General features: G+C 38.7%; 1 protein-coding gene across 2 annotated transcripts in view; it reads right to left on the bottom strand.

Moving 5' to 3' along the window:
- The window catches only part of cav1 (caveolin 1), a 30,593-nt gene extending 17,084 nt beyond the window's left edge, over nucleotides 1–13,509 (bottom strand). The window contains exons 1-2 of one of the 2 annotated variants that reach the window (XM_039761384.1): nucleotides 13,378–13,509; nucleotides 12,366–12,533 (exon numbers count right to left, since the gene is read on the bottom strand). In XM_039761384.1, coding sequence (XP_039617318.1) covers nucleotides 12,366–12,533; nucleotides 13,378–13,410 — 201 coding nt within the window. In that variant the 5' untranslated portion in view covers nucleotides 13,411–13,509. Of the gene's footprint in view, nucleotides 1–12,365; nucleotides 12,534–13,352 lie in introns of both variants that reach the window. The other variant, XM_039761385.1, reaches the window with a different exon arrangement.
- Nucleotides 13,510–24,819: the final 11,310 nt, after the last annotated feature.

The following is a 24,819-nucleotide window of genomic DNA, read 5'->3' as shown; positions in this document are numbered from 1 at the left end:
GATAAGCCATCCTGCCTCTTACACGAGATGCAGCAGCGATGACTGACAGCACAGCAGAGGAGTGTGCAGGGAAGCAGCTACTAGATATCAGCTGCCAAACAACCTTGCCCCGACTGCCGGCGCTGGTCTCGCAGCCGTCCAAAGTGGTGCAGACGGCTCAGGGTCCCTCTTCTTCCCATAAGGGGACCCAGGCCGTCAGTACACCTCAGAGAAAGAGGAGGACCCGGACGAAGAAAATGGGAGCTCCGGATAGAGCGTAGTGTAAGCCCGTCTGCTTGAGGGCTACGCTGCAGAGAGGCAGAGACGTCACCAACACTCATTGGCAAGAGTTGGGAGGAGGGGGATGAAGCTTATAAGGAGGAGTGGTGGTGCCAGAAGGAAGTGTTGTGTGAACTTGTGCTTATTGAGACTGTGTTGTGCCTATGGGTTTCGCGTCTTCAGGTGAAGAAAAATAAAAGTCTTGTTGTTTTTACATGCGTCTCCGTGTCAGTCTGTGCCGGGTCGGGCATAATGTAGCGCCTTATGTTACAAAGCTTAATGCTATTATGTTCATAAACATGAGTTCATAAAAAATGGTTGAAGAACTGGAAAACGTACTGCTGTCCTCATTATTTCAAATGCCACCACCAACAACAACTTTGTGAAGGGAGTTCAGTCTCCCAGGGTATTATTTTGAATGTACTGTGAGGTATGGGTCTAACTGTCCATGGCTACATTTGGCAGTAACAGGACACAAGACAGGAATAAGGCCAAAAAACAATTCAGCGGACAGAGGAATGATCACACTTGCAATGGGAACATAATGCTGCATTCAGGTATTTATTATCTTGGACAGATGGTAAATACAAGTTTCTGAGCTGGAAATTCCATGTGAATGCACTACAAACTCCGAGCTAAACGTTGGACAATTCGAAGAAAACAAAGGTACATGAATTATCTGAGTTGTAACATAGCGCTGACCTTTCACCTTAGTCAATTGTATAAAATAACATGCATAACCTGGTAAGTCAGAAATGGCATTTTTTGATCGAACTGAATTTGGAGCAAACTGATACTCATTTAATATATTTATTTTTGTCTTTATTTTCATGAAGGATGTTGTTTATATTTTTTTTTTTTTTGCAGACCAAGTAACAAATCAAGATGGACCACATGTTTCTCCTAATATCCAACTGGAAACCCACATAAATGTACTGAAATGGGACGATGAAAGGTCAGAGATCTGAATAGTCCCAGAGCATGTGAGTGAAAAATGTGTCTCAGTTAATAGAATCAAGAAAATAATGTTCAATTTTGTTAATTTCTTATGTTTACTACAATATTAATTATGTCATTTCTGTACCATCTTGTGTGCTTATTCCTTTATTGAAGCTGCCAGTGTGTGAGTTTGCCCCACCATTTTAGGGCTTTGAGTTGGTAGGTACAGGGTACAGTCAACTTAATTTTAGTGTCTGGACTGTGATAAAATGCACTGCAAGTTTGTGATATATCCTTCTGATGCAGAAGATGCTTGGGTGTATGCTTGTGGTACAGACACAATAAAGAAAGAGAGGATCAGGAACAGATTGACAGAGCGGGATGTAGAAAAACAATACGACAAGTCGTAACCGAGAGATCATTCGGAGAGAAGAATCTAAGCCTAATACAAAAACTGAAAGATTAAAATCCAAGGATATGTGAGAATAAAAACCAAATAGACAGTAAAGCTTGAGAAATTTGTCAAAATCTTTCTTTTTTTAAGGTCATCATACTTTCTGAAGACAGGGTTTAAACACCGTTGCAAATGATGAGGTAATGAAGGTATGACCTCTGGTACGTGCCCTAGGCAACCCATACTTGCATCCTAGAAATCCCCGTCATAAAACAAAGTCGTCCGTCTGAAATTAAGATGGTGTTACAGTAAAAATAATAAATATAATAACAAACGAAACTACTAAAATACTTTAATGTAGCCACGAAAATGAAGGTAAAATAACATGTATGCTTTGTATAAATTGGCAAAGCTGCTTCTAGCAATATTTACTTTTAACAATGTTCCTTTACCTGGGGCTTTTCCGTACCATGTGCCAACTGTGCCACTCCAACCAAGCATCTGATTTCTAGTAGGGCAATCCTTAACTGTTTCATTTATACAATATATATATATATATATATATATATATACTTTGTATATATATAATATACACACATAAATTGTTTGAATGCAAATATAGTCCGGCAGTTTAAGTTTGTTCTTTGTTCAAAACCTGGTAGGATGGGGAGGCGATGATCCTATATTGCATTTAGAACAAACAGACTGTACAGACTTTCATGACAGGCATAGATCAAATAAAGCTAAACAGGTTGTACTAACAAACTTGTTTTCAAGGGCTGATCAAATTACTTTTACTGTGATACATTGTTTAAGTATGTTGAATCACTTAACTGTGTGAAATGAAACATTTATTGTTTTGCAGCTGTTTGGATTATTACAGAAATCTAAATTGGTTTAAGGTTTCCATCTTCTTACTTTTGCTTTTCTGTATGCAATTAAATCCTATATTTGCAAGACCACAGTGACTGCATGGATGGTAAAAAAAATGTAAACTGCTCATTAGTTTTAAAAATGTTCATCTTGCATTCTGAAGTCATAAGAATACAGTACAGTTGCCAACTTTATAATAGCTTATTAGGAATATGCGCACAGTTGGTTTCATACTGTCTTACAGATTCAGTATTCTATGTTTAAACACTGTTGCCCATGTCAAGTTTGCCTGTTCTAACTGTGCGCATGTAATTTTACTTCTGGTTACTCCTATTTTCCTTTAGATTAACTAATGACTCTAAGCTGGCCCAGTGTGCATGTAGGTGTGTGCACAAGTGGGCCTTGTGATAGAATGGCGCCTTGTCTAGGGCTGTTTCCTGCCTTGAGTATGATTTTGCCTAGGATGATATATGGCTCCCTGTGACCTTAAACTGAATTTGACAAGTTAGAGAATGTTATACTTTGACTGTGTCTATCAGTGTATCCGTTGAGGGTCTGGCATCCTGTTAGGTAGGGTCTTGTCTTGCACTTGTTGGTTCTTGTAAGGGCAACAGAGGGCTGAATTATTAATGTGGATACATTTTAAAGCAACATTTCTCAGTCCTACTTTGGATGCCAGTAGTCATGATGACCAGTTTTGTAACCTGATGTGGAAACCTGTTTTTAAAGGAACGTTTTAAGTTTGACAGGCTGCTCTATCTAAATAAAAATGCAAACCTTAATATACTTTATATTTCAAAATAATGTTAAAAAGTACATAGGTGCAAACACAAAAGAATAGATATTTTTGTACATTTTTGCTAATTATATTTTTTGATTAGTTGTTTTTTTCCAACAATAAAGAGTATTTTTAAACCCTCTTATGTTCTTTACTTTAAAAATGTTGATGAAATAATTGATAACAGGAAAATCTAAGGGGTGAGGTCTGCAAATATCAGAAAATTATAATTAAGGCAACACCTAACTATATACCTTGCATATTAAAGGTTATGATAAAAATCTCAAATCACACACTGAGGACAGAAACAAGACAGCAAATTAAAAAAGGAGGTTCAGGAAGGCAGGTCATCTTAACTCTTTGAGGGCTGAATATTTTTTCTGGAAAGCACAGAAAGCAATGGTCTCACACATAAGTCAACTTAAAACGTCACTTGCTATGTGCTGTGGCTGCTGTTGGCGCATGTTCGGCATCTCTGGCGGCAGTGGCACCTCGTTGGTCAACAGGAATGCACGGTGGGCCTGCTGCCTGGCTGTCTTCGCACAGCAGGTGTCTGGTGGTGATGGCTGCAGTGTGATGCAATATGGTTTGCACCTCTTATCATCATAAGTGTTGGTCCTCCCAGGCTGCTGCTGTAGATGCATCAGCTACACAAAAGTGTTCAGCACCACGATCAGCTGGGGACCAATCGAGATGATGCTGGTACCAAACTTTCATTTTTGATATCCATCTCCAGATCACTTTCATCAAACTCGGAGTCCAACAGGTCAGAGTCCTATTCAACAAAATTATGTAAAACTTCCATGGAGTATTTTGCTTTGCACATTCACTTTGGTCTCTCACCAGATGTCGATGCCATTTTAGAGGTTGTATACTCTTCGCTACTCATGCACACGTAGAGAATCGAGATTCAATCATCAACGCTATGTAACTTTCCTTCTAGCAAAGAGAGTCAAACTAAAACATAAGGGTGAGTTTTGTTGCAGTTTATAGTTGATTATTGTCCTCTACTCTTGAATTTTGACAAAAGTCAACATCAGCCCTGAAAGAGTTAATAAAGCCTGGACCAGGACTGAGAAAGACAGCTCTAGTTGGTACTTAATTTTTATAATACTAGCATAGTCAAAAACCACATTATTTTTTCCATGAGGTTTGAAGCATGCATAAGGTATTTATAAGCTGATGCGTAAACTGATGTGTAAGTTCAAATTAATTAAAGTTAAAACATTCAGAATAAGAATGTAAAAAGAAGAAACCAACTATTTGAACAATACTAACAAAAGGCATCTTTGGAGTAAAAGGTATGAATCCTAGTTCGGACACTGCCTGTGTGGCATTTGCATCACTTCCTTGGGTCTGTGTGGGTTTTCATTCTGGGTACTCTTGTTTTCTCCTGTGGCAAGAATTGTGGCAATTCTTTACTGTCACCTAAAAAATAAATGTGTAAGTGAAAGTGTCCTGTGATGGATTGGCACCCTATCCGGTGTTGGTACCTGACTTATGCCAAATACTGCCAGTACATGTTTCAAATTTCTGTGACCCCAAATTGGGATAAGGAGGTCTGAATGAGTACAAGGGACACATATGTACACTGTGTCTATTTTTGTTGTTTGCCTAAAGCTACCTTGTTCAGTCCCAGCTTCTCACAGCCCTGTAATGGCAAAGAAAAGGTTTGGAAAATGGACAAATAGATGCTTAGAAAGGGAAAATATTACTAAAAAACTAAGGGCAAGCTAAATTTGGGAAAATGTGTAAAATAAGATCCAGAAACATATTGCTTGTTCTACAATTTTTTTTTGACAATGCAAAGATTAGCCAGGTTTATGCCTGTGTATCTGTGTATGCCCTATGGTACGGCATCCTGTCCAAAGCTGATTACATTTCAGTTTGGTGATTCAATGCAGGTGGTGCAATGGCAGTGCTGCTGTCTCACAGTAAGGAGATCACAAGTCTGCATCCCAGGTTCTCCATGAGTGGAGAGTGCTTTGAGTAATGAAAAAAGTGCTCTATAAATGTGCATAAATATTATTATTACATGATTAAAAAAGTTTCTTTGATGAATATGTATAAATATTCCTGTTAGATAATATGCAACAATGTTTTTTACAGCATGGAGTGAAATTTTTGGAACAAAATGGTGTTGGTATGAATTAATTTTTATATCCAAAACAGACAATCCTATTTAGATAAAAATACATCTCTTCCTTTTAAATCAGCAACACATGATGATATACTCTGCTATAAAATTCCCCCCATACTATAATACAAGGCCATTTAAACAGTGATTAAACATGAATGATAAAAGCACATTATAAGAATTTATATTTTAAACTGTTGAGGAAAAAACATTTTCGATGACATTAAGAGACCTGGGGCCTCAAGTATAACGTCGTGCGTAGAACTCACACTATAATATGGCGTAAGCACAGAAGCGGGAATTTGCGTACACACAGAAAAATCCAGATGCAAGAATCTGTGCGTACGCAAACTTCCACATTCTTCTGCTACATAAATCCCGATCAGTGTGAAAAGTAACGCTCGTGTACGCGCCTGCTGTCCCACTCCAACTCCTCCCAGAACTACGCCTCTTTGAATATGTAAATCAATATAAATAACCCTTAAGCTCAGCATTCTGTGAAAAGACAATGGCAAAACCATGAGGAAAAATAGAACAATTTTAGCGAATACCAAGTGGAGGCAAAGAAAAAAACGTACTATTTGTTGGTTTAAACAGTGGTATAAACAAGAAAAGGAAGCTGATTAAGTGACATAGCGTGTCGGAAAAACTCGAAAGCTCAAGTTCACAAAGTTGCACAGTGCCCGAAAATGCGAGTCGTAGCCCACCGTCTGAGTGTCATATGAAACCTTATTAAGTTACAAAGAAAAAAAAGGCACACAATGGGGAAAAAAGCACTAAATGTCAACTTTAATCTCGAAATTTCCACTTTAATCACATAGTTTATTTTGTCAATAAAGTAGAACATCATAAACTTCAACTTAAAATCATTTAATTTACTAGTTTCTCAAATCCCATCGTAACTAAAGTAGTACGTTAAATGCTTTGTTTTGTACTTGATCTTCAATGTGCTCTATATGTGTGAATCACTACGTGCTTCTTAAACCGGCTTTCTCTTCATCCGACAGGACACAGAATTCATTTCATTTGTGATATTACAGCTCTATGAATAACTAAAATACTGAGATGTATACGTGATATCATTTTCATGATGATAGGAGTTAAAGCATGTTATTAAACATGGGAACACGGTGGTGCAGTGATTGTGATCTTCAATGAAATAATTTATTGCAGCAGTACTGTCTCTTTCAAACGTACTAACCTCCAATTCCTGTCCTTCCTTTTCTTTCTCCAAATAAGAATAAGCCACACAATCAGCTCTGTAATAAACGTTAAGCCATCTTTAAGCTTATAACGCAGATTCTTCAAAACTTTTAAGAAACGTTGAAATATCTTCGTAGTACATGTTTAATTATTATATCCTTCACGCCAGTATCAGTGAAGCATACAGGGCGAGACAGGAAAAATCCATGAACGGAGCGCAAGATCCTTGCTAGCGTAACAACACCATGTCCTCACATGTTTAATTATTAACAATATAGATTATTTAAGTAAAGTTTAAGTTTTATCTGTATAATATAATAAACATATTTTGCTGCATTTCATCTTAAAAATGATATCGTCATCATATGTAAATACGCGCTTTATAAAGTGGCTCAGGTTGTGCGATATTGTAACTGTATCGCAAGTTTACAGTGAGGTAATTGTACTTATAAGTACAAACAGTTCTACAAGGAGCAGTTGATGGACTGATAGAGTGCGTTTAGAGCTCTTCAGATGAAACTGTTTCTGAACCGCGAGGTCTGTACAGTAAAGGTTTTGAAGCGTTTGCCGTGTGAGAAGCAGTTCAAATAAGAAGCATGGCAGAGGCAGCGTCTGCTTGATACTGTATACCGATAATTCTCTTTCTGATCAGCTGCTCCGAGTGGTGCAGTGAGAGTAATATGGAAAAAGATGATCTGCTGTGGCAACCCCTAACGGGAGCAGCTGAATGACAAAAAAGAAGGTGCAGTAAGAGTAACAACGCTAAAGCAGCTATGGTATTTGGAATAGTTTGACCATTCTGTGGACCATTATATTGTTACAGGTTAATTACAATCAGATGCATTAAACTAATAAACAATATGCGGTTAATTTCAGTGTATTTATAAAGCCGCGTCAGGGATGTGGATCTGAAAAAGAAAGATAAACTACATAGGAACAGTAGCATTGCTTTGACGCTGGGTGCTGCCAGTCTGCTAAACCGAGAGGAGAACTTGCGTACAACAGGGTATGAGGTACTGTGGAAATGTACATGGCTTTACACCAAGTTTAGGTTTTATACATCGTGGTTTGAACGTGGAAACGTTCATACGCAACTTTTCTGTGTGTAGGCACCATTTATAAATAAGGACCCTGGAGTGGAATAGTGGCGCAGTGGTAGCACTGTTGCCTCGCAGAAAGCAGACTGGATTTTACTCCCTGGTTGATCCCTGCATGAAGTTTGCATATTCTCTCCATGTTACCAATGTGGTTTGCTTTCGGATGCTCCAGTTTCCTTGAACAGCTTGTAGACATGCAGCTTAGGTAAACTGTCAATGCTAAATTGATCCTTGATATATGTGTATGTGTTTGTGTGTCCCTATGATGGGCTGACACCCTCTCCAGGGGCACTATGACCCCATTCTGGATAAGTAAGTTAAGAAAACAGATAAATGGACAAAGAGGGCTCATCTGCTACACTACGCAAATAGTGAACATAGCATCCTAAAGAAAAGTCAACTGATCAACTTGTAAGTTTTTTCTGTTTTTCAGTTCCTCAGGGGCTCTAATGGTGGTAAATTGTGTAAATGGCAATGTAATATAAAATAGATTTAGACTACAAAGTAAAGTCAGAAAATCTTAAAGGGATACAAACAACTTTTGTTCAATTCCAGATATGAGGGTCATCAACATCTGCTTTATGATGTTTACATAATCCCTTATGTCACAGTCTCACTTAAGACGAAGCTAAGTGGAGACCAGAAGACATCCAATAAAGTCTGATATGAAAGGAATCAATAAAATCACTGTAAGTACCAACGAATACAGGCCTTGTGAAAATACTTAAGAAAAGATAATATTCTGCAAAGAGTATTATTACTGTATAGACTGAGAAAACCACAGGTGTGCCACAACATTTAACTGTATCAGTTTAGAAATGCCTTCTGAATAAGAAACCTATAAGGCATACTGGTTTGAAATGATTGAATTCAATGAGACATCTCCAGATGCCTTTATTTACTGGAATGAACCTTGGAAATTTTATTGCCCAGTATACCATATATACATGAGACTTGCTTCATACTAGTAGAACGATTTTTCCAACTGCAATGCAAAGAAACTCGAACTTTTAAATTAAACATCAAGTCACATTTATTTGATTCTTCATTTATTCCTATAGAGTCACAAAGTGTTGCAGCCCATCCCAGCAGCAATGCAACTACATGTACACGCTTTCAGATTGTATTTAACTTGAAGCATTACTTTGAAATGTGGAAAATACATCATGCATACGCAGCGTGGGCTTATATCTTACACACAGAAAGTTTCCCCTCTAAATATTGATTCAAGTGAGCAACTCTACCCACTGAGTGGATACACTGCCCAAAATCATTTTTATTCTGTGCATTAATCATTTTTAAAAATAAAATGAACATCTATCTTCTGAGGGAAGCATGGTGGCAAAGTGGTTAAGATGGCTGCCTTATAGCTCTAAAGTTCTGTATTTAATTTCTAACCCAGTTTTTGTCTGTGGGGTTTCTTCTGTGTGCATATAGGTTAACTGGTGACTCTAAACTGGTCTGGTGTCACTGTGGCTTATGGCAGACAGGTGCCCCATCTGGTGTGAATTTTTGCCTTGCACCCAGTTCTGCTGGAATATTTTCTCAGATCCTGAAATCCTGAACTGGACTCAAAACTAATGGATCTATATAATTCTGTATCATGTAGAGTGAGATCTGGTGTCCAGGGTTTGAATACTGCAGCTGGCAGTAAGGTGAAGTTTACATGTCTTCCCTGTGTCTTTGTGGGGTTTTCTCTAGATTCTCTAGTTTCCCTACCAAATCACTAATGACCTCTGGATTTGGCTAACTGGCTACAATAACCTGGCCCATCATGAGAATGTGTATGAGATTAACTAGTGTCCTGTTTGGGGCGACTTCATGTCTTGCTCCTTAAACTACCAGAATAAGCTTCAACCCCTTGTAATGCCAAACTGGATTAAGTGGTGCCAAGAATATTATATTATGTTAACAAGCTCCTATATGGCTGAAGATTTTACCCTCCTCGAGCATGATAATCTATATCTTTAGGACTGCCTGTTCACATTGCTCAAAACATTTGTACAACGTCCACATAATCCAACTTTGTCCAATCACTTATTAAACTCTAAAAAGTCAAAATAATATTCAGTTTTGAAACAATATTGTACCATTCCATTTTCAAATCCAGGTTTTGCAATTAAAAAGCAGCAGAGTTACAGTAACTAATCATGGAGAAGATAAACAGTGCATCAAATGGCAGGCTCGTATGCACTCCCACTGAAGCCGGGCCAGTCAAAAATTATCGGCTGACCTAACATGGACTATGTGCAGTAGGGGTATTTCATCATTGCTTTCTAGAAAATCCCTCTCCGCTGTGGGCGTAGGATGAGGTGCAGAGGTCAGTGGGGGAAATACAAAATAAGCAAAAGGGTGAGGAGAGGACATCCTCAACTTTTATAAGCTGAAGGTTAATTGACAGTATGCCAGTCTTTTCACTTGAACTTTCTTTATGAACATGTATGTGTTGAAAGTCAACTTGTTTCAACAGCAAATACTTCTCTGACTAAATAGTTGGCCCATTTCAGCTTTCACAGTAGCCTAACACTCATTTTGTCTTCTAAATCGGTGTCCATTCTGAAACATTAACTTCATTTAAAATGATAGATTCTTCCCAACACACTAGAGAACATGACAGCAAAGATCTGCCTGCAGCTGCCGGCAAAGCAGCAAAAAAAGAAGCTGAAAAATTATCTGAACAAACTAAAAACAAGTATGATGAAAGTCCACAAATATTTCATTTGCAAAGGAAACTTCCAAATCGCCACACACATTTACCATGGAAAACATTCACAGCAGACAGCAGCAATCCCTGTGGTAATGTAATGTCTGTTTATAGTTATTGCCAGATGGGAAATCCCTCTGAATTGAAGAACAAAGAGAGTTTTCTCTGCCCCCTGGTGTTATGACTACATGTGGACACTTGGAGACTACACGCCCACAGGCACTTGACTTGCAGCAGGCCTGTAACATTCTCAAAAAAAATACGCGTTGAAGGCTTTAGTGAGGTATGTTTATGGCAATTTAAAACTCTTCTTAGCAAAACGGTACCAAAGTTAGAGCCCTGATCCACCACAGATGTGTCCATTATTCTTCTTATTACAGTATGAGTCTTCACATATGCACTTATTAATCCATTTTATGTACCTGCCGTGCAAATAATAAAAGATGAGCGCTTAAGGTTTTTTTGGCAGGCTGGTCAGAGAACAACAGGAACTCAGACAGGAGCCACACCCTTTGAATTAGGGCTTATTATAGAAAGTTTCAATACACACAAGCTCCACAATCAACCTTATTTAACTATCAGCGGCACATCATGTAAGCACAATGGCCACTGAAGCCCAGTGCAGTTTTCAAAGGCATTTTCACCACAGTACTGTGAACTGTCAATTGTTTAAGTGTTGCAAAAACTAGATGCCAACAAGGATGATAATGTAACTAAAAATAATATTAGCAAAGGAGCCTGGTGGCTTCCTATTGCCTGTAAAATGTGAATGGTCTGTTGTAGCCCCGGAGATCTCCAAGTTTCTCACAGCTTCACGTCTGTGGCCAAATGCATTTTTCATATACGAGTGTAGCATGCCGTGTCCAGCACTATAAGGCGTGTAACCATAGAGTATATGCAAAAAAACATTGGCAGTCTGTCATTCATCGTGCATTTTTTCCTACTGAATCTGCACCGAGTGGTTATGGATATTCCGAAACGTTAGCAAAAATGACGCACCTTCTCGTACTGGACAGCCGCTATTTAAAAAAAAAATGAAAAGAGACGCAACAAATATTGCATGCGTGTAACAAAAGTTTTACTTTATTGCATGCCATTCTTTATAGCCTGCTATACCATATCATTCTGCGAAATAACACCGTTAAAGTCTAAAATTGTCTCCAGAAATACCAGTCATCTTCGCGCATCCAGTCATTCATTCAGTCACAGAATTAAATCGTACTTCACCAGTAACGGAATTTATTCAGTCAATTCATCCCAAACAGTAATCTACAGCATCACAAACTGTATCTACCCCAGTGATGTGCGTGTCTGGAATCGGCCCCCAGCGAACTCGACTTAATGGGCTCGGGAAATTGGCAGCAGGAAAACTTCATTTTAGAATGCTACATTATTCAATTGTACTGGTATGACCTGTTTATTTGTCCATAGCTGTTTAACCATTTCACGATCAGCAATTTGCAACATCGAACTGTAAAGTCATCTACGGAATCACGGTGTTTTAATTAAAAAAAAAAACTCTGTCACTTTCTCGTGGCATTAAAGACACAACACGCCTGTCATTAGCACACCCTTAACTCTGGCTTACTTCCATGAGTGTAAGCAGATGTGGTATCCTCAAGCAGCGCAGGTGCAAGCTGCGCACTTTCGAGCATGATTTTACCAGCAGTAAATACCTGAGAGAAGGTAAGTGAAAGTTACTGTAAAACAATCTGTATTCCTGCACTATAAACCTGAAGAAGTATATTCTTAGGAGAGCTGAACGACGTTATGCCTCTCCGAAATTTTCTTACTTTGAAGCAGGGTGATGACGGGCAAAAGACTCCTGTTCCCATGAAATGAAACAAAATATGGTTGTGTATCAGTTAGACTTGAAATTAGAAACCGGTTACACTCAAGGACACGCGTACACCTTAGTTTACGAGCAAGACTGAAAAGGTGTCCCGATATCATGCAAGTTAAGAAGTGAGTTTGCTACACACCTTTACTACGTCGTCGTTGAGATGCTTGGGATCTCGGTTGACCAAATCGATCTCCTTGGTGTGGACATCGTGGTGAGTCTTCTCGTTCAGGCTGTCGCTGTCCATGACTTTATTATTGGGTTTGTAAATGTTTCCTTGGTCCCGAATGAATGCTGGATATAATAGCCCCTGATGGTTCCGTAGGAGAAAAGTAGAAAAACAAGACAACAAACGAAATGAAAAAGTTTCAGTTGCACGGAGCTCACTGTGCGCCCGCCGCAATGTCGGCTCGCAACCCGTCCCGCAGCCCTCAGGATGGTTTTAAACGGATAAACGTGTAGCACCACACCCCTCTGCACTAAGCTCGACTCCCACCACAAGGGGTCATCCAGTCACACTCTTTGAGCGAGCAACACTCCTCACATTTCTGTGCGGAGTGGCACACGCGCACATTCGTGCAGGCTCAAACTCTCCACGCTGTCCACACTCGGGCGTCCTAAACTAAAATAAACGGACATTCACTGGTGAATTAGTAACCGAACTGCTCATCTTCTAACACATCTGGATTTCCGCTCTTTTGAATTATACACACTTTATATACAACATCCCCAACATATTCACTAAGTAAAATCCAGAGAAGAAATACAAAACATATAACAAAATGACATGTAAAATGCGATCTTCAATGCCATGTACACGTGTCAGTAAACTTAAACTAAACTATTAACGCTCAAAAGTGGCTTTCTGAAATACGCCGATTTTTTTTTAAATTAGTGAAGTCCTCGGAAAATCCCAGAGATGTTCAAGAGGGTGCCAGCGGAATAGACAGGTATGCAGCAGTCCGCCGTCCTCTGTCACTTCACTTTGATAACGTCATCCGAAGTCTATAGTACTAGGAAAGTATACGATCAAGTAAAGTAAGTAAAGTCAAGTAAAATCAATTGATCAAATACAGAACGAAATAATTGGAATCCGAATCGTCTGATCAGCTCGCGCTTAAAGCCCCACCTGTTATCTCAGGCGCCCCGCATACCTCGGATTCCCCGACTTTATGACCACCAGTCATACTGATCAGAGTCAGAAATGAGGACAGATGTAGATGTGAGTGTGCTACAATCAAGGTTTGGAGGAAGGAAGATTTTCAACAAGACGGGTGGTGGCCGAGAGTAAGCCTGCTGGCGGGGCTTCATAAGGACGGGTCTGTGCAATTCAGACAAGTTGGGATTTGGGCTGCTCGCGCGAGTCGGCTCTCCTGCTCACTTAAGTTGAACAATTGAGAGAGGAAAAGAGAGAGAGAAAGAGAGGGAGAGAGAGAGTGTGTGTGTGTGTGTGAGAGAGAGTGACTACTGCGTGGTTACAACTCCGAGATGCGCTAAACTGAACTGATGGCGATGCAAAAGTGATAAAGGGAAAACTTTCGTGATAACCATGCGTCCAAACAGATGACTTTGGAGTTAACAGGCATCTTCACAACAAAAACAGCAGTAAATATTATTTTATTATTTTCAATTTTAAAAAAACGGAAAGTTTGAACGCGATCAAAACGCATTTATCAGGCGTGATTTTAGTATGGTAAACTTTCCTGATGGCGCGTATTTGCTTTATGTGAATTTGTTACACATTTCGGAAGGTGATAGCGCGTACTAAACAAACGAAAAGTACTGTACATTAGGTGACAGAGTTCTTCAGAAATGGGGAATTAAACTAAAAGCCAGTCTGAGATCATAATGGAAACTTTTTTCTATATAGTATATTTTCCAAATTACTGTAGTAATTATTTTTGGCTCGATATTTGGAACACTGCAACAAAGATCCATGTCCTCGTTCATATTGACGTTTGGCGTTGAGGGGTGCAAGAAATGAAGTTTTACTATGGATGAGACAGCATCGGGTTTAAGGATAGGAATCAGCTCCGGACGGAGTGCTAGTGTACCACAGGGTACCACCACGGGGCCACAGTATTGACGATACTTAATTTGGGATGTGGGATTAAAAGTAGGGGGCGGGAGAGAAAAACCTCCCCAGAAACGAAAAGAACACGCTGCTATCACAAATACAGTAACGTGCCCAGCATTTTACCCAGTGACACCAAAGCTATGAGAATGCAGTCCCAAACCATGTGAATTAAAAATAAAGAAAAAAAAAATCGAAATTGACAGTCAAAATTATTCGTCTTCTTTTTCCCTAATATCAACGACTTTATTAATAACTGTGGTTATTCATTTAACACATACGTTTATTCACATGGAGGCAGAAATAACCAATAAGTTAAGGAAAATATAAAGCCACATTTACGTTTTAAAATATTGGCCAATTCAGTTGCATTTTATTAAAATACCAAAATTTATAAATGACTAAAGAACAGGAATGTAAACAAACAAATATACTGCTTAGTATAAAAATGAGCTACAATAAAGTATTGTTAAACAGATCGTTATATCAGCACAGGTGTCAAGACTCAAAAGTTGACTATATTATTACATACAAATATTATTTTTGATTTTTATTTTTGCCCACCTTTCACTGAGAATTGCAGTTGCTCAGGTAGACATATAGTGTCAGACCTGCAAGCCTGGGGAGTGTCTCACAGGCAATGGTTTAGGTTATCACTATCACTCGCCCTGCCTCTTCCGGTCACCAGGATATTTAAATCGGTGCTCAACAGGAAGTTGGCTTTCTGTTTTGAATTTGCTTAAGAAGAGGATGGAGCTCCAGCTCTAAGGTAACTTATAGACTTAAGATCAGAGGACCAACATGGAAGATGTCAGTAGTCTTTATAAATGTATTTTTCTTTGATTTTTCAGTTTGACACATTAAACAAGGTGTCTGAACAGAGGCCCAATCCTTTCATTTTTGTCTTTTTTCTGCAATAGATAGATACAGTATAGATCAGGCATGTCAAACACGCATGACAGATCCTAGTTAACACTAAACTTGTACAAAATGATTACTATCATTTATGATTGAATCATTCTGCATCTTCGGCGTTACTTATTGACTTGTCTTACTTCCGCCTTCTGACAAAAGCGCATTTTCCCATGGCATTATGGTACCGGAAACGTCATCTGCTAGTATAGTTGCAGCTGCGCTGTCAACTCCTTGATATCCTAGGTATGACACTGCCCCCCCTTGACCAAAGTTAATTTAGCCGCGACGTCACAACTGAAGTGCTAGGCTGCAGCAACCTGACAGGCTACACTACTGACTTGGCTGCTGAGACTGGCAACTGGGCAGAACTGACCATCACGAGTAATAGCTTGCATATTTTCACATAATGGAGTGGGAGATCGTCAGGCGGATCGGTGCGGCGTACGCAGTGATGCGGGCTGTGCATCGGTCTTTCGTCGTGAAAATGGAGCTGAGCCATTAGGCAAAGCTCTCAATTTACCGGTCGATCTACGTTCCTACCCTCACCTATGGTCATGAGCTGTGGGAAGTGACCGAAATAAGAAGATCGCGAATACAAGCAGCAGAAATGAGTTTTGTCCGCAGGGTGTCTGGGCTTTCCCTTAAAGATATGGTAAGAAACTCAGTCAACCATTCAGGAACTGCTCCTCCGCATCAAGAGGATTCAGATGATGTGGCTCGGGCATCTGATTCCCCTGGTGAGGGGAAGACCCAGGACATGCTGGAGGGACTATGTCTCTCGGCTGGCCTGGGAACGCCTCGGGATTCCCCCGGAATAGCTAGTAGAAGTGGCCGGGGAGAGGGAGGTCTGGGCATCTCTGCTCAAGTTGTTGCCCCCGCAATCCAATCTCGGATAAGCGAAAGAGGATGGATGGATGGATATTTTTATATTTTTTTGCTCTAGTTTTATGTAATTTTGTGCTAGTATTGTTACGAACAGTTAGTGCAGACTACAGCTGAAAATCTGAAGTGGATGGTGAGTTGCTTATTAACAAATTTTTGTGATTTTGAGTTTATAAAATTAGTGTAGGTCAGGGGGCTTTTTGTATATCGGCTTATTTTACAATATAAACTTTGAAGTAAACTTCGTAAAATAAAATTAGATTTTTGGAGGATTTGCTTTCCAACTTGAATTACTGAGTAATGAATTCAGTGAGCATTTTCGTGATTTCAGTTCACATGAACAGGACTTTGCGCCGTTCTCTTACAACGTTGAGAATGCACCTGAGAATATCAAAATGGAATTGACTGAAATGCAGTCAGATTCTATTCTGATGGCAAAATACAATGAAGTTGGTGTGCCCGGCTTGTATGCTTACCTGCCACCCTTGTATGTGCAGATCCGTAAGTTGGCATTGACAGTACTGTCTATATTTGGAAGCACTTACCTTTGTGAGCAGTTGTTTCTGTTAATGAAATCTACCAAAACCCCACATCGCTCAAGACTTACTGCCGAGCACCTTTCATCCGTCATAAAAGTTGCAGCTGCACAAGATTTCAAGCCTGATATTGACAAACTGGTTACTAACAAGAGATGCCAAGTGTCGGGACAAAAGAAATAAGTTTCAGACTGTAAGACTCCTATATAAGGATCTATCTAAGAGGCTAAAACTCTAATTGTACACTGTTGTACGGAGATTGTATGGAAATAAATTGCTTTTCTTTAAACTTTAAGTGTTACATTTTTTAAAGTTTTCAGTATTGGAAAGAAAGCTACAGTAACTTTGCATAATAGTATTTGTTACAGTGCGGCCCACTGACGCACATATGGAAGTCGTAGCGGCCCACCAATGGTAGTGAGTTTGACATGCCTGGTATACATAGATAAAGAGGTTCTATTTAAGAACTACAAAGCAAAAATAAAAAATAGCAAATGAGGTTGTTTCTATTTGAGGAAAGCAATATCATTTTTGTATCATTTCAACCAGTTTTCAGCTTTCAACACTTTACAATGGATTAATGCAAATTGGCTGTTTAGTGAAAGATTATGAAGTGTCACCCTGTTTATTGTAATCTAAATCATACACTACTTAAATAGTCGTATACTTATTGAATATACCATACCATAAAATTCCCAGTGTCATAAGGCAGGGACCAGCCTCAGACATGCCACCAGGACTAACTCTCTCGCACACATGCATAAATACATTTTTATCACGTGTTCTTCTTCCAGTAAAAAGGTGAGTTCTCACATACATTTTTAAAAATCCTGGTTCTTTACTAGCTTCTGGGGCTCCTTGTAGAGCTATTGCTTAACAAAGCACTGTTTCATTCTGGGAAGAGTTTTTTGCTTTTGTACTTTGAAAAATGTCCTGATATGTAGAAAAAAAAAGCTTAAGCTTAGGGATTTAGGCATCTGAATAAATAAAGATTCTTTCTGGACCCTGGCAATAATGGTTCCCCTATGGCAACTCTCTGAAGAGCCACCCTGGCACCTTCATTTATTTATGACTGTAGACTAAACCCATGGCAGCATTTCATTTGGAGGGCTGCATAAACCTAAATCACTTCATGCAATGGGTGAGTAACTGAAATAGAAGATAAAGCAGTGCAGTATAAGTGCAATACTGAGCAAAATTGTGCAGGACATTTTTGTTCAATATTATTCATTTTGTATTTGGCTTATCTTAGTCTGGGGTTATAGAACAGTTAAACTTAACCCAGCTTACAATTTACACAAACTGGAATTTTAACCACTGGAAAGAACAAAAACAGCTTACATTCTATCCCCATAATCCTAGATGCTTTGTAGTATAATGATGGTTGGATATATAATGACATAGTTATCTTGTCTTTCAGGGTAAACATTGTTAATTCAAGGTTCTTTTCGGTCTGAAAGATCATCATTTGGAGATTCACATACATTATCTAAGATTTCTGTATGATAATCTTGGTTACTTGACAATGTAAAGTTTGCCCTCAAAAATAACTATGGTTAAACACCTCAGACACATACATGTTAAGAATAAAAGCAGGGTGGTGGCTCACCACAACCAGTAAAAAACCCAAAAGAATACCTGCTGGCAAGGCCTAGAAATAAAATTACATTTTGAAAATAAAACAAAGCACACAGACACCTTCCTTTGTCAGAAATAGCTTTTCTTAATTGTGCAACCACTTAAAAGATAATTAGAAATTAGTTAGAACATGTTTCTAACATTGCAGTCATTCTTTGCTTATCATACAGCTTTTATAAAGGAACATAATAGTATATCTTAAAAGAGTAAAATAAAATATCCCTGCATAATGTCTTATTCCAAAATGAGCATTGTTGAGATTCAGTTAAGTGTTGTCTCCTTTTCATGTATCAAACTAAATTCACTGATGACTGATTTTTAAGGTTATGTAACCCCTGAAAGTGTTGGTTATGCAGTGAAAACCACAGTCTGATTGAAGACTGCCAAAACAAAAGAATTGACTGATAATGTATGAAATAAAGTTTCCAAAAAGCATCTGTTGCTCTCTTTAAAGGGATATTATGAGATTTATTGACTTTATTGTGCTAAGGACATTTTTCAGGCTCAGAATGAGCTCCATCAGACAAATTTGTTTCTAAAAATGATTTTTTTTAGCAGTAATAAACCGTAACTAGAGATAAGATGTATTATTGTGCAGTTTTTGAGGCTTACCAGGTACATTACCAGAATGGTCTACTTCCATACTTTAACACTAACATACACACAGATACACGCACATACACATAGAGATCCTATCCATACAAAGTCTTGGGTGATGTCAATTGTCAGTCACCACACAATATTCCACATAGGGACCCCTTTACATAAGTACATGTAAGAAAGATGGCAAATGCTTGTCACTCTTTAGAACATTAGAACACTCTAGAAGAGAACAGGCCATTCAGCCCAACAAAGCTTGCCAGTCCTATCCACTTATTTCTTCCAAATAAACATCAAGTCGATTTTTGAAAGTCCCAAAGTCTTACTGTCTACCACACTACTTGGTAGCTTATTCCAAGTGTCTATCATTCTTTGTGTAAAGAAAAACTTCCTAATGTTTGTGTGAAATTTCCGCACAACAAGTATTCAACTGTGGCCCGATGTTTTTGATGAACTCATTTTAAAATAACAGTCTCAATCCACTGTACTAATTCCCTTCATAATTTTAAACAATTCAATCATGTCACCTCTTAATCTTCTTTTGCTTAAACTGTAAAGGCTCAGCTCTTTTAATCTTTCTTCATAATTCAACCCCTGTAGCCCTGGAATCAGCCTAGTCATTCTTCTCTGGACCTTTTCCAGCGCTGATATATCCTTTTTGTAGCCTGGAGACCAAAACTGCACACAGTACTCAAGATGAGGCCTCACCAGTGCATTATAAAGGTTGAGCATAACCTCCTTGGACTTGTACTCCACAGATCGTGCTATATAACCTAACATTCTGTTAGCCTTCTTAATGGCTTCTGAACACTGTTGGGAAGTTGATAGCTTAGAGTCCACTATGACTCCTAAATCCTTCTCATAAGGTGTACTCTCGATTTTCCGACCGCCCATTGTGTATTCAAACCTAACATTTTTACTTCCTATGCCCAATCCTGTATGCTATCCAAGTCCTTCTGGAATGATATAACAGATTCCACATTATTTGCTAATCCACCTATCTTGGTATCATCTGCAAACTTAACCAGCTTGTTACTTATATTCCTATCTAAATCATTTATATATATTAAAAATAGCAGCGGCCCTAGCACTGACCTCTATGGAACACCACTCGTAACATCGGCCAATTCTGATGAGGTTCCTCGAACCATCACCCTCCGCTTCCTGTGTCTGAGCCAATTCTGCACCCATCTAAAAATGTGACATAAAAAGTCACATAAAATCGTTGCACAAAATTGTTGCACTTTTAGGCTTAGGATTTTATATATATAGAGTAGATAAATCAGTTTTTTCCTTTGCAGCTTCTTTTTAAAATCTTTATTAATCCACTGTGGAGTTTTAAAAACGTCCTATTAATTCCAAATTTAGGTATGTATCTGTCCTGCATTACATGTAAAACATTTTTAAACCCGTTACACTGCTCCTTGACTGTCTCCACACTTAAAAGCTTATCCCAGTGTATCCTATTCAGATTTTGTCGCATCTGGTCAAAATTTGCCCTACCAAAGTTCAACTTCACAATTTTAGTCTTTGCATCTGCACTCATGCAAAATACTGAGAATTGTATTATATTATGGTCACTTGACCTTAGTGGTTCAATCACCTCTACACCCTCAATTCTATCTTGATTATTACAAAATACTAAATCCAGACAAGCTTCACCCCATGTTGGTGTTTTAACATGCTTTGTTAAAAAACAGCCCATGATTACTTCTAAAAACTCCTGCTCTTGTGCTCCTCCATCTGCAAGGTTATCCCAGTTCATATTTGGATAATTAAAGTTCCCCATGAGTATAATATCTCCCTGTAAACTTGCCTTTTTGATATTACTAAAAAGATGTGTGTTGAAATTACTGTCTGAATTGGGTGGTCTATAATACAGTCCTAAAACAAGACCTCTTTCCCTAGATTTTTCCAGGCGAAGCCACACGTTCTCACTAAGATGGGGCTCATCATCCAACTGAAGAGGACTTACATTTAAACTCTGTTTGGCATAAACAGCAACTCCTCCTCCTTTTCTGTTCTGTCTATCCTTCCTAAAAAAATGTGTATCCCTCTATTTTACACTCATCCACATCTTTGTTATTTCTCCAGGTTTTCCGTTATTGATATAATATCATAATTATGCTCTGCTACAAACAACTCCAACTCGCTTACCTTATTTTTGATACTTCAAGCATTAAGGCAAGCTATTTTTAACTCCTAGTACTCACTCACTGTCATCAGCACTAACACACGTATGAAAATGATCGGGACACACGAAAGCTCAATCACTTTGGCTGTAGGGCTACTTCTAAAACAACAGTGTCTTATTTCTACCATACTTCTTAGCAACCCCTCAACCTTGATTACCCTGTGAGCAAGAAAGCAACAATCTTCCCACACTAGGTGCCCTAATCTTTCTCTATATATATAAAACCCAACATCTGTCTGTCTGTCTGTCTGTCTGTCCGCTTTTCATGAGAGAACTAGTTAAAAGATTTAGATTGAGTTATTTTCTATAATTTCCTTGAATATTAAGGTTGATTTTGCAACTTCTCTCATTGCGCTATGTATCATAGTTCACTTGCAGTGCCAATTTATTTGAGCAAATCCGAGAGACACACAGCGGGCCGAGGGGAGGGAGGGCCCTCTTCATTCATGCGCTAGCCTCAGGGTGTTCCTTACCGTTGCTCAGCTAGTGAATGAGAGAACTACTTAACGGATTTAGATTGGGTTTTTTTCTGTAATTTGCTTGAACATTCTTCATGACTTCTCTTATCGCACTAAGAATCATAGTTTGCTTGAAGGAGCGATATATTCCGCTAATCCGAGAAAGAGGCTACGGACCAAGGGTAGGGGGAAGCATGATGTCAGGAGTGAGGAACTGTACAGGGCCCTCCTCACTGTCCTTTTTTGCTAATACTCGGGCAGAGCTGCGGGGCACGGCTAGTATTTACTAACTCAAGAAATAAAGACAAAGTATAGAAATGAAAATGCAATGTAGTATTTATTAAAGTATAAGAAATATGAAAAAAAAGATTGAAGAAGATATAATGGAGAATAAAACAGATGGAAAAGTTTGGATGCATATAGTATAAGAAAAGTTAAGTAAAAAATAAGCAATGTCAGGAGTGGATGTTGCCCTGGTTGACATTTTCATTTAGCAGTCAGTGTTATTCATAAGTTATATTCTCTGATGTCCAGATAAAATGGTCACATGTGTCTTGATCTCTTATGGCGCTTCCAATGTCATTGCTGTGTTCTGTCGTTGCACATGTGGGGTTTCTGTACATTATACACATTTGATTGGCTGACTGTCCTTATGATGCATGACTCTGCTCAAAATGTATACTCTTTGTGTCACTTTCCTTTCCTAGGCTATAAACTAATTGAAACAGCTTTTGATCCATAGTTATTTTATGTTTTCGGGTTATGTTTCTGTTCTCAGGTTGTAAAGTAATTGAAACAGCTGCCTTACAGTTATAAATTATTGGTGCAATGCAGAAAGGATGCATAGGAGAATGATTGCTTCTGTAATTAAATAGCTTTCAAGAGTCCTGTAAATTAAGTTTATCCTCATTCATTTTGAGCAAAAAATTAAAACTTAATATAAGCAGTTTCAAAAATTGAAGATTTTCCACTCCAGCACACTAACAAAATGGAATTTGCTATGAAAATTACAGTAAAACAAGTGGTGTTTTTTTTAAAGTTACAAATCTCACAATTTAAACATATATTTTCAACTCATCTGCAACCTTTTTCTCCATGAGCAAAAATATAGTAAAATATAGTCTGTTGTACAGCATGGGACAAGAGAGCGTGGCTAAAAAGCACTTAACCTGCAAGCACATCAGAAGCACTTAGCTGCTGCTAAACATCCTTTGGCCTGCATATGTGACTGTAGAAAAGCCTCCAGAAGGAAGGATCCTGGCTAGTATCAGTTTATAGCTCTGGAGAAACTGTGCACACGTGGTGTTTTCTCTGACCCCACATGAGTCATGTAAGGTGGAAAGAAATAAATGTATAGGCAGACAGTGTATGAGGCAGATAAGAGTGTGTGTAGCTACCTGGAAGGAGATATGGAAGATTAGGGTAGCGCTGGAGAATGGTTGACGAAGGAGACAGACTTCTGACTGTGGAATAGCGTTTAGGGAGTAATATCCTTGCTTTCAAAAACAAAACCTCATTTTAATCATTTTCATGTTTCACAATTGTGAAACTAATTTTAGCGACAATTTTGTAAAACTGTGTGTGAAAAGAAGCTCTGCTGTTTTTCTCATTGCTAACTTAAACCATTAAATTAATGCCATAATTAGATCGTGATCATAAACAAGACAAAATCCTCATTTGAAACAATTGTTGCAGGCAGCTACAGCCATTATCCGGCCGGGATGTCAGCTGGATGGAAGGACCAGGGGAGAGTGCACCAGCGAGGCACTACATCCCTACCTCCTCAGGGACTTTAGAGAGCAGCCATCCTGGGTAACTGTGGCAACATGGATTCCCGCAGGTCACGCTGGGAGTTGGAGTTTGGCACAGCCTTTTTGGGTTCCATGGAGGCTGCCAAGGAGAGCTGCAGAACCCTACTTTGGGCTTTCACCAACCCTGGGAATGATTTCAAGTCTGATTAATGCTCCACCTGGAACACTCCCAGGACCAGAAGAGAAGGAGCCACCTCACTCCATTCAGCGAGCAAGTCAGGTGGAAGAGGATGAAGCTTGCTGGAGGAGGAGTGGAGGGGAGAGAAAGGAAGAAAAAGAGAGAAAGTGTTTTGTGCTTGGTGCTTTGGACTGTGTTACTGTGGGGAGCAAAAGAAAAGCGTTTCCCCAAGGAAATAAAAATGTGTGCTGTGCAACACTTGTGTCTCTGCCTGTCTGTGTTGGGTTAGGGCAGCTGTACATGCCCCGGTGGTCCACACTATCTCAAACACTTGTACCTTCATATGTGTGCTATCCTGATGAGTAGCGCAGATATAAATACAATGTTTGACGTCTGCCTGCTTTTTATAACTTAGTTTAAAAACTCTGGTATTATTTCTTGATCTTACACTTTACTTGCAGGATTGCCTTTCAATACTGAGTCTATCGGTTAAGGCAAAGGGAAGACCTTACACAGTGTCAAAGATTACAATTGGATCATTTTCTTATCACCTGAAACAAAACTGTTATTATAATTGCTTACATTTATAATTTAAATACCTATGGGTAACCTAATGTGTTGTTATTTTCCTTTCTGTAATAAACAATATACCTTATAAGGGTATCCAATGGATTTTCAAAACACCACATATGCATTTAAGCTATTTGGGTGAGATCTTCATACAGAGACATCAGCAGTGAATATTGAGCAAATGTTTACTCAATACAGGATCATCATTTTTTAAAAATATAATCAAAAGGATACAAAAAAAAGAAATATAATCCACATGAACTGCAGAATTGGGTTTGGATAAGCAGTAATCTATGGAGTGAGAATAGTGGTGTCGGAAAGTGGCATGTATGCTATGTTGGTCAAGCATGCAATTAAGAAATTGTGCTCGGTACACATAAAATCTGAACTGTACTAATTACAAAGGATTATTTTTGTTAGATCAAAACCTCAGATTTTTTTATTGGGCCAGGAGCTTTGGCCACCTGCATATAGTCATTAAGTTCACAATACCAATCAACCCTTCCTTCAGCATTATAAACTTTCTATGGGGTGGTGTGTGCACACATGACAGCAAGAATACAGAGGAAATGAAAGAAAAATCCAGATTATGAGATACAGTATAGCAATATAAATGATAAGGAAACTGAATAAAGCACTACAGGCCAATTACCAATTTTGTTGTATAGTGCATGCTGTAAGTCTCTTGTCAAGAATGGTTGAGAGAAATAAAACAATTGAGAACAGCGCATTTTAGTGAATAGGAGTAATTATTCATTTTTACTGTTACTTATCAGTATACATTCACTCAAATCCATAAT

The sequence above is a fragment of the Polypterus senegalus genome, chromosome 8 (genome assembly GCF_016835505.1).
Source record: "Polypterus senegalus isolate Bchr_013 chromosome 8, ASM1683550v1, whole genome shotgun sequence".
In the NCBI taxonomy this organism is placed as follows: domain Eukaryota; kingdom Metazoa; phylum Chordata; class Cladistia; order Polypteriformes; family Polypteridae; genus Polypterus; species Polypterus senegalus.
The sequence above is the reverse complement of the archived record's forward strand: the minus strand, read 5'-3'. Positions and strand labels throughout refer to the sequence as shown.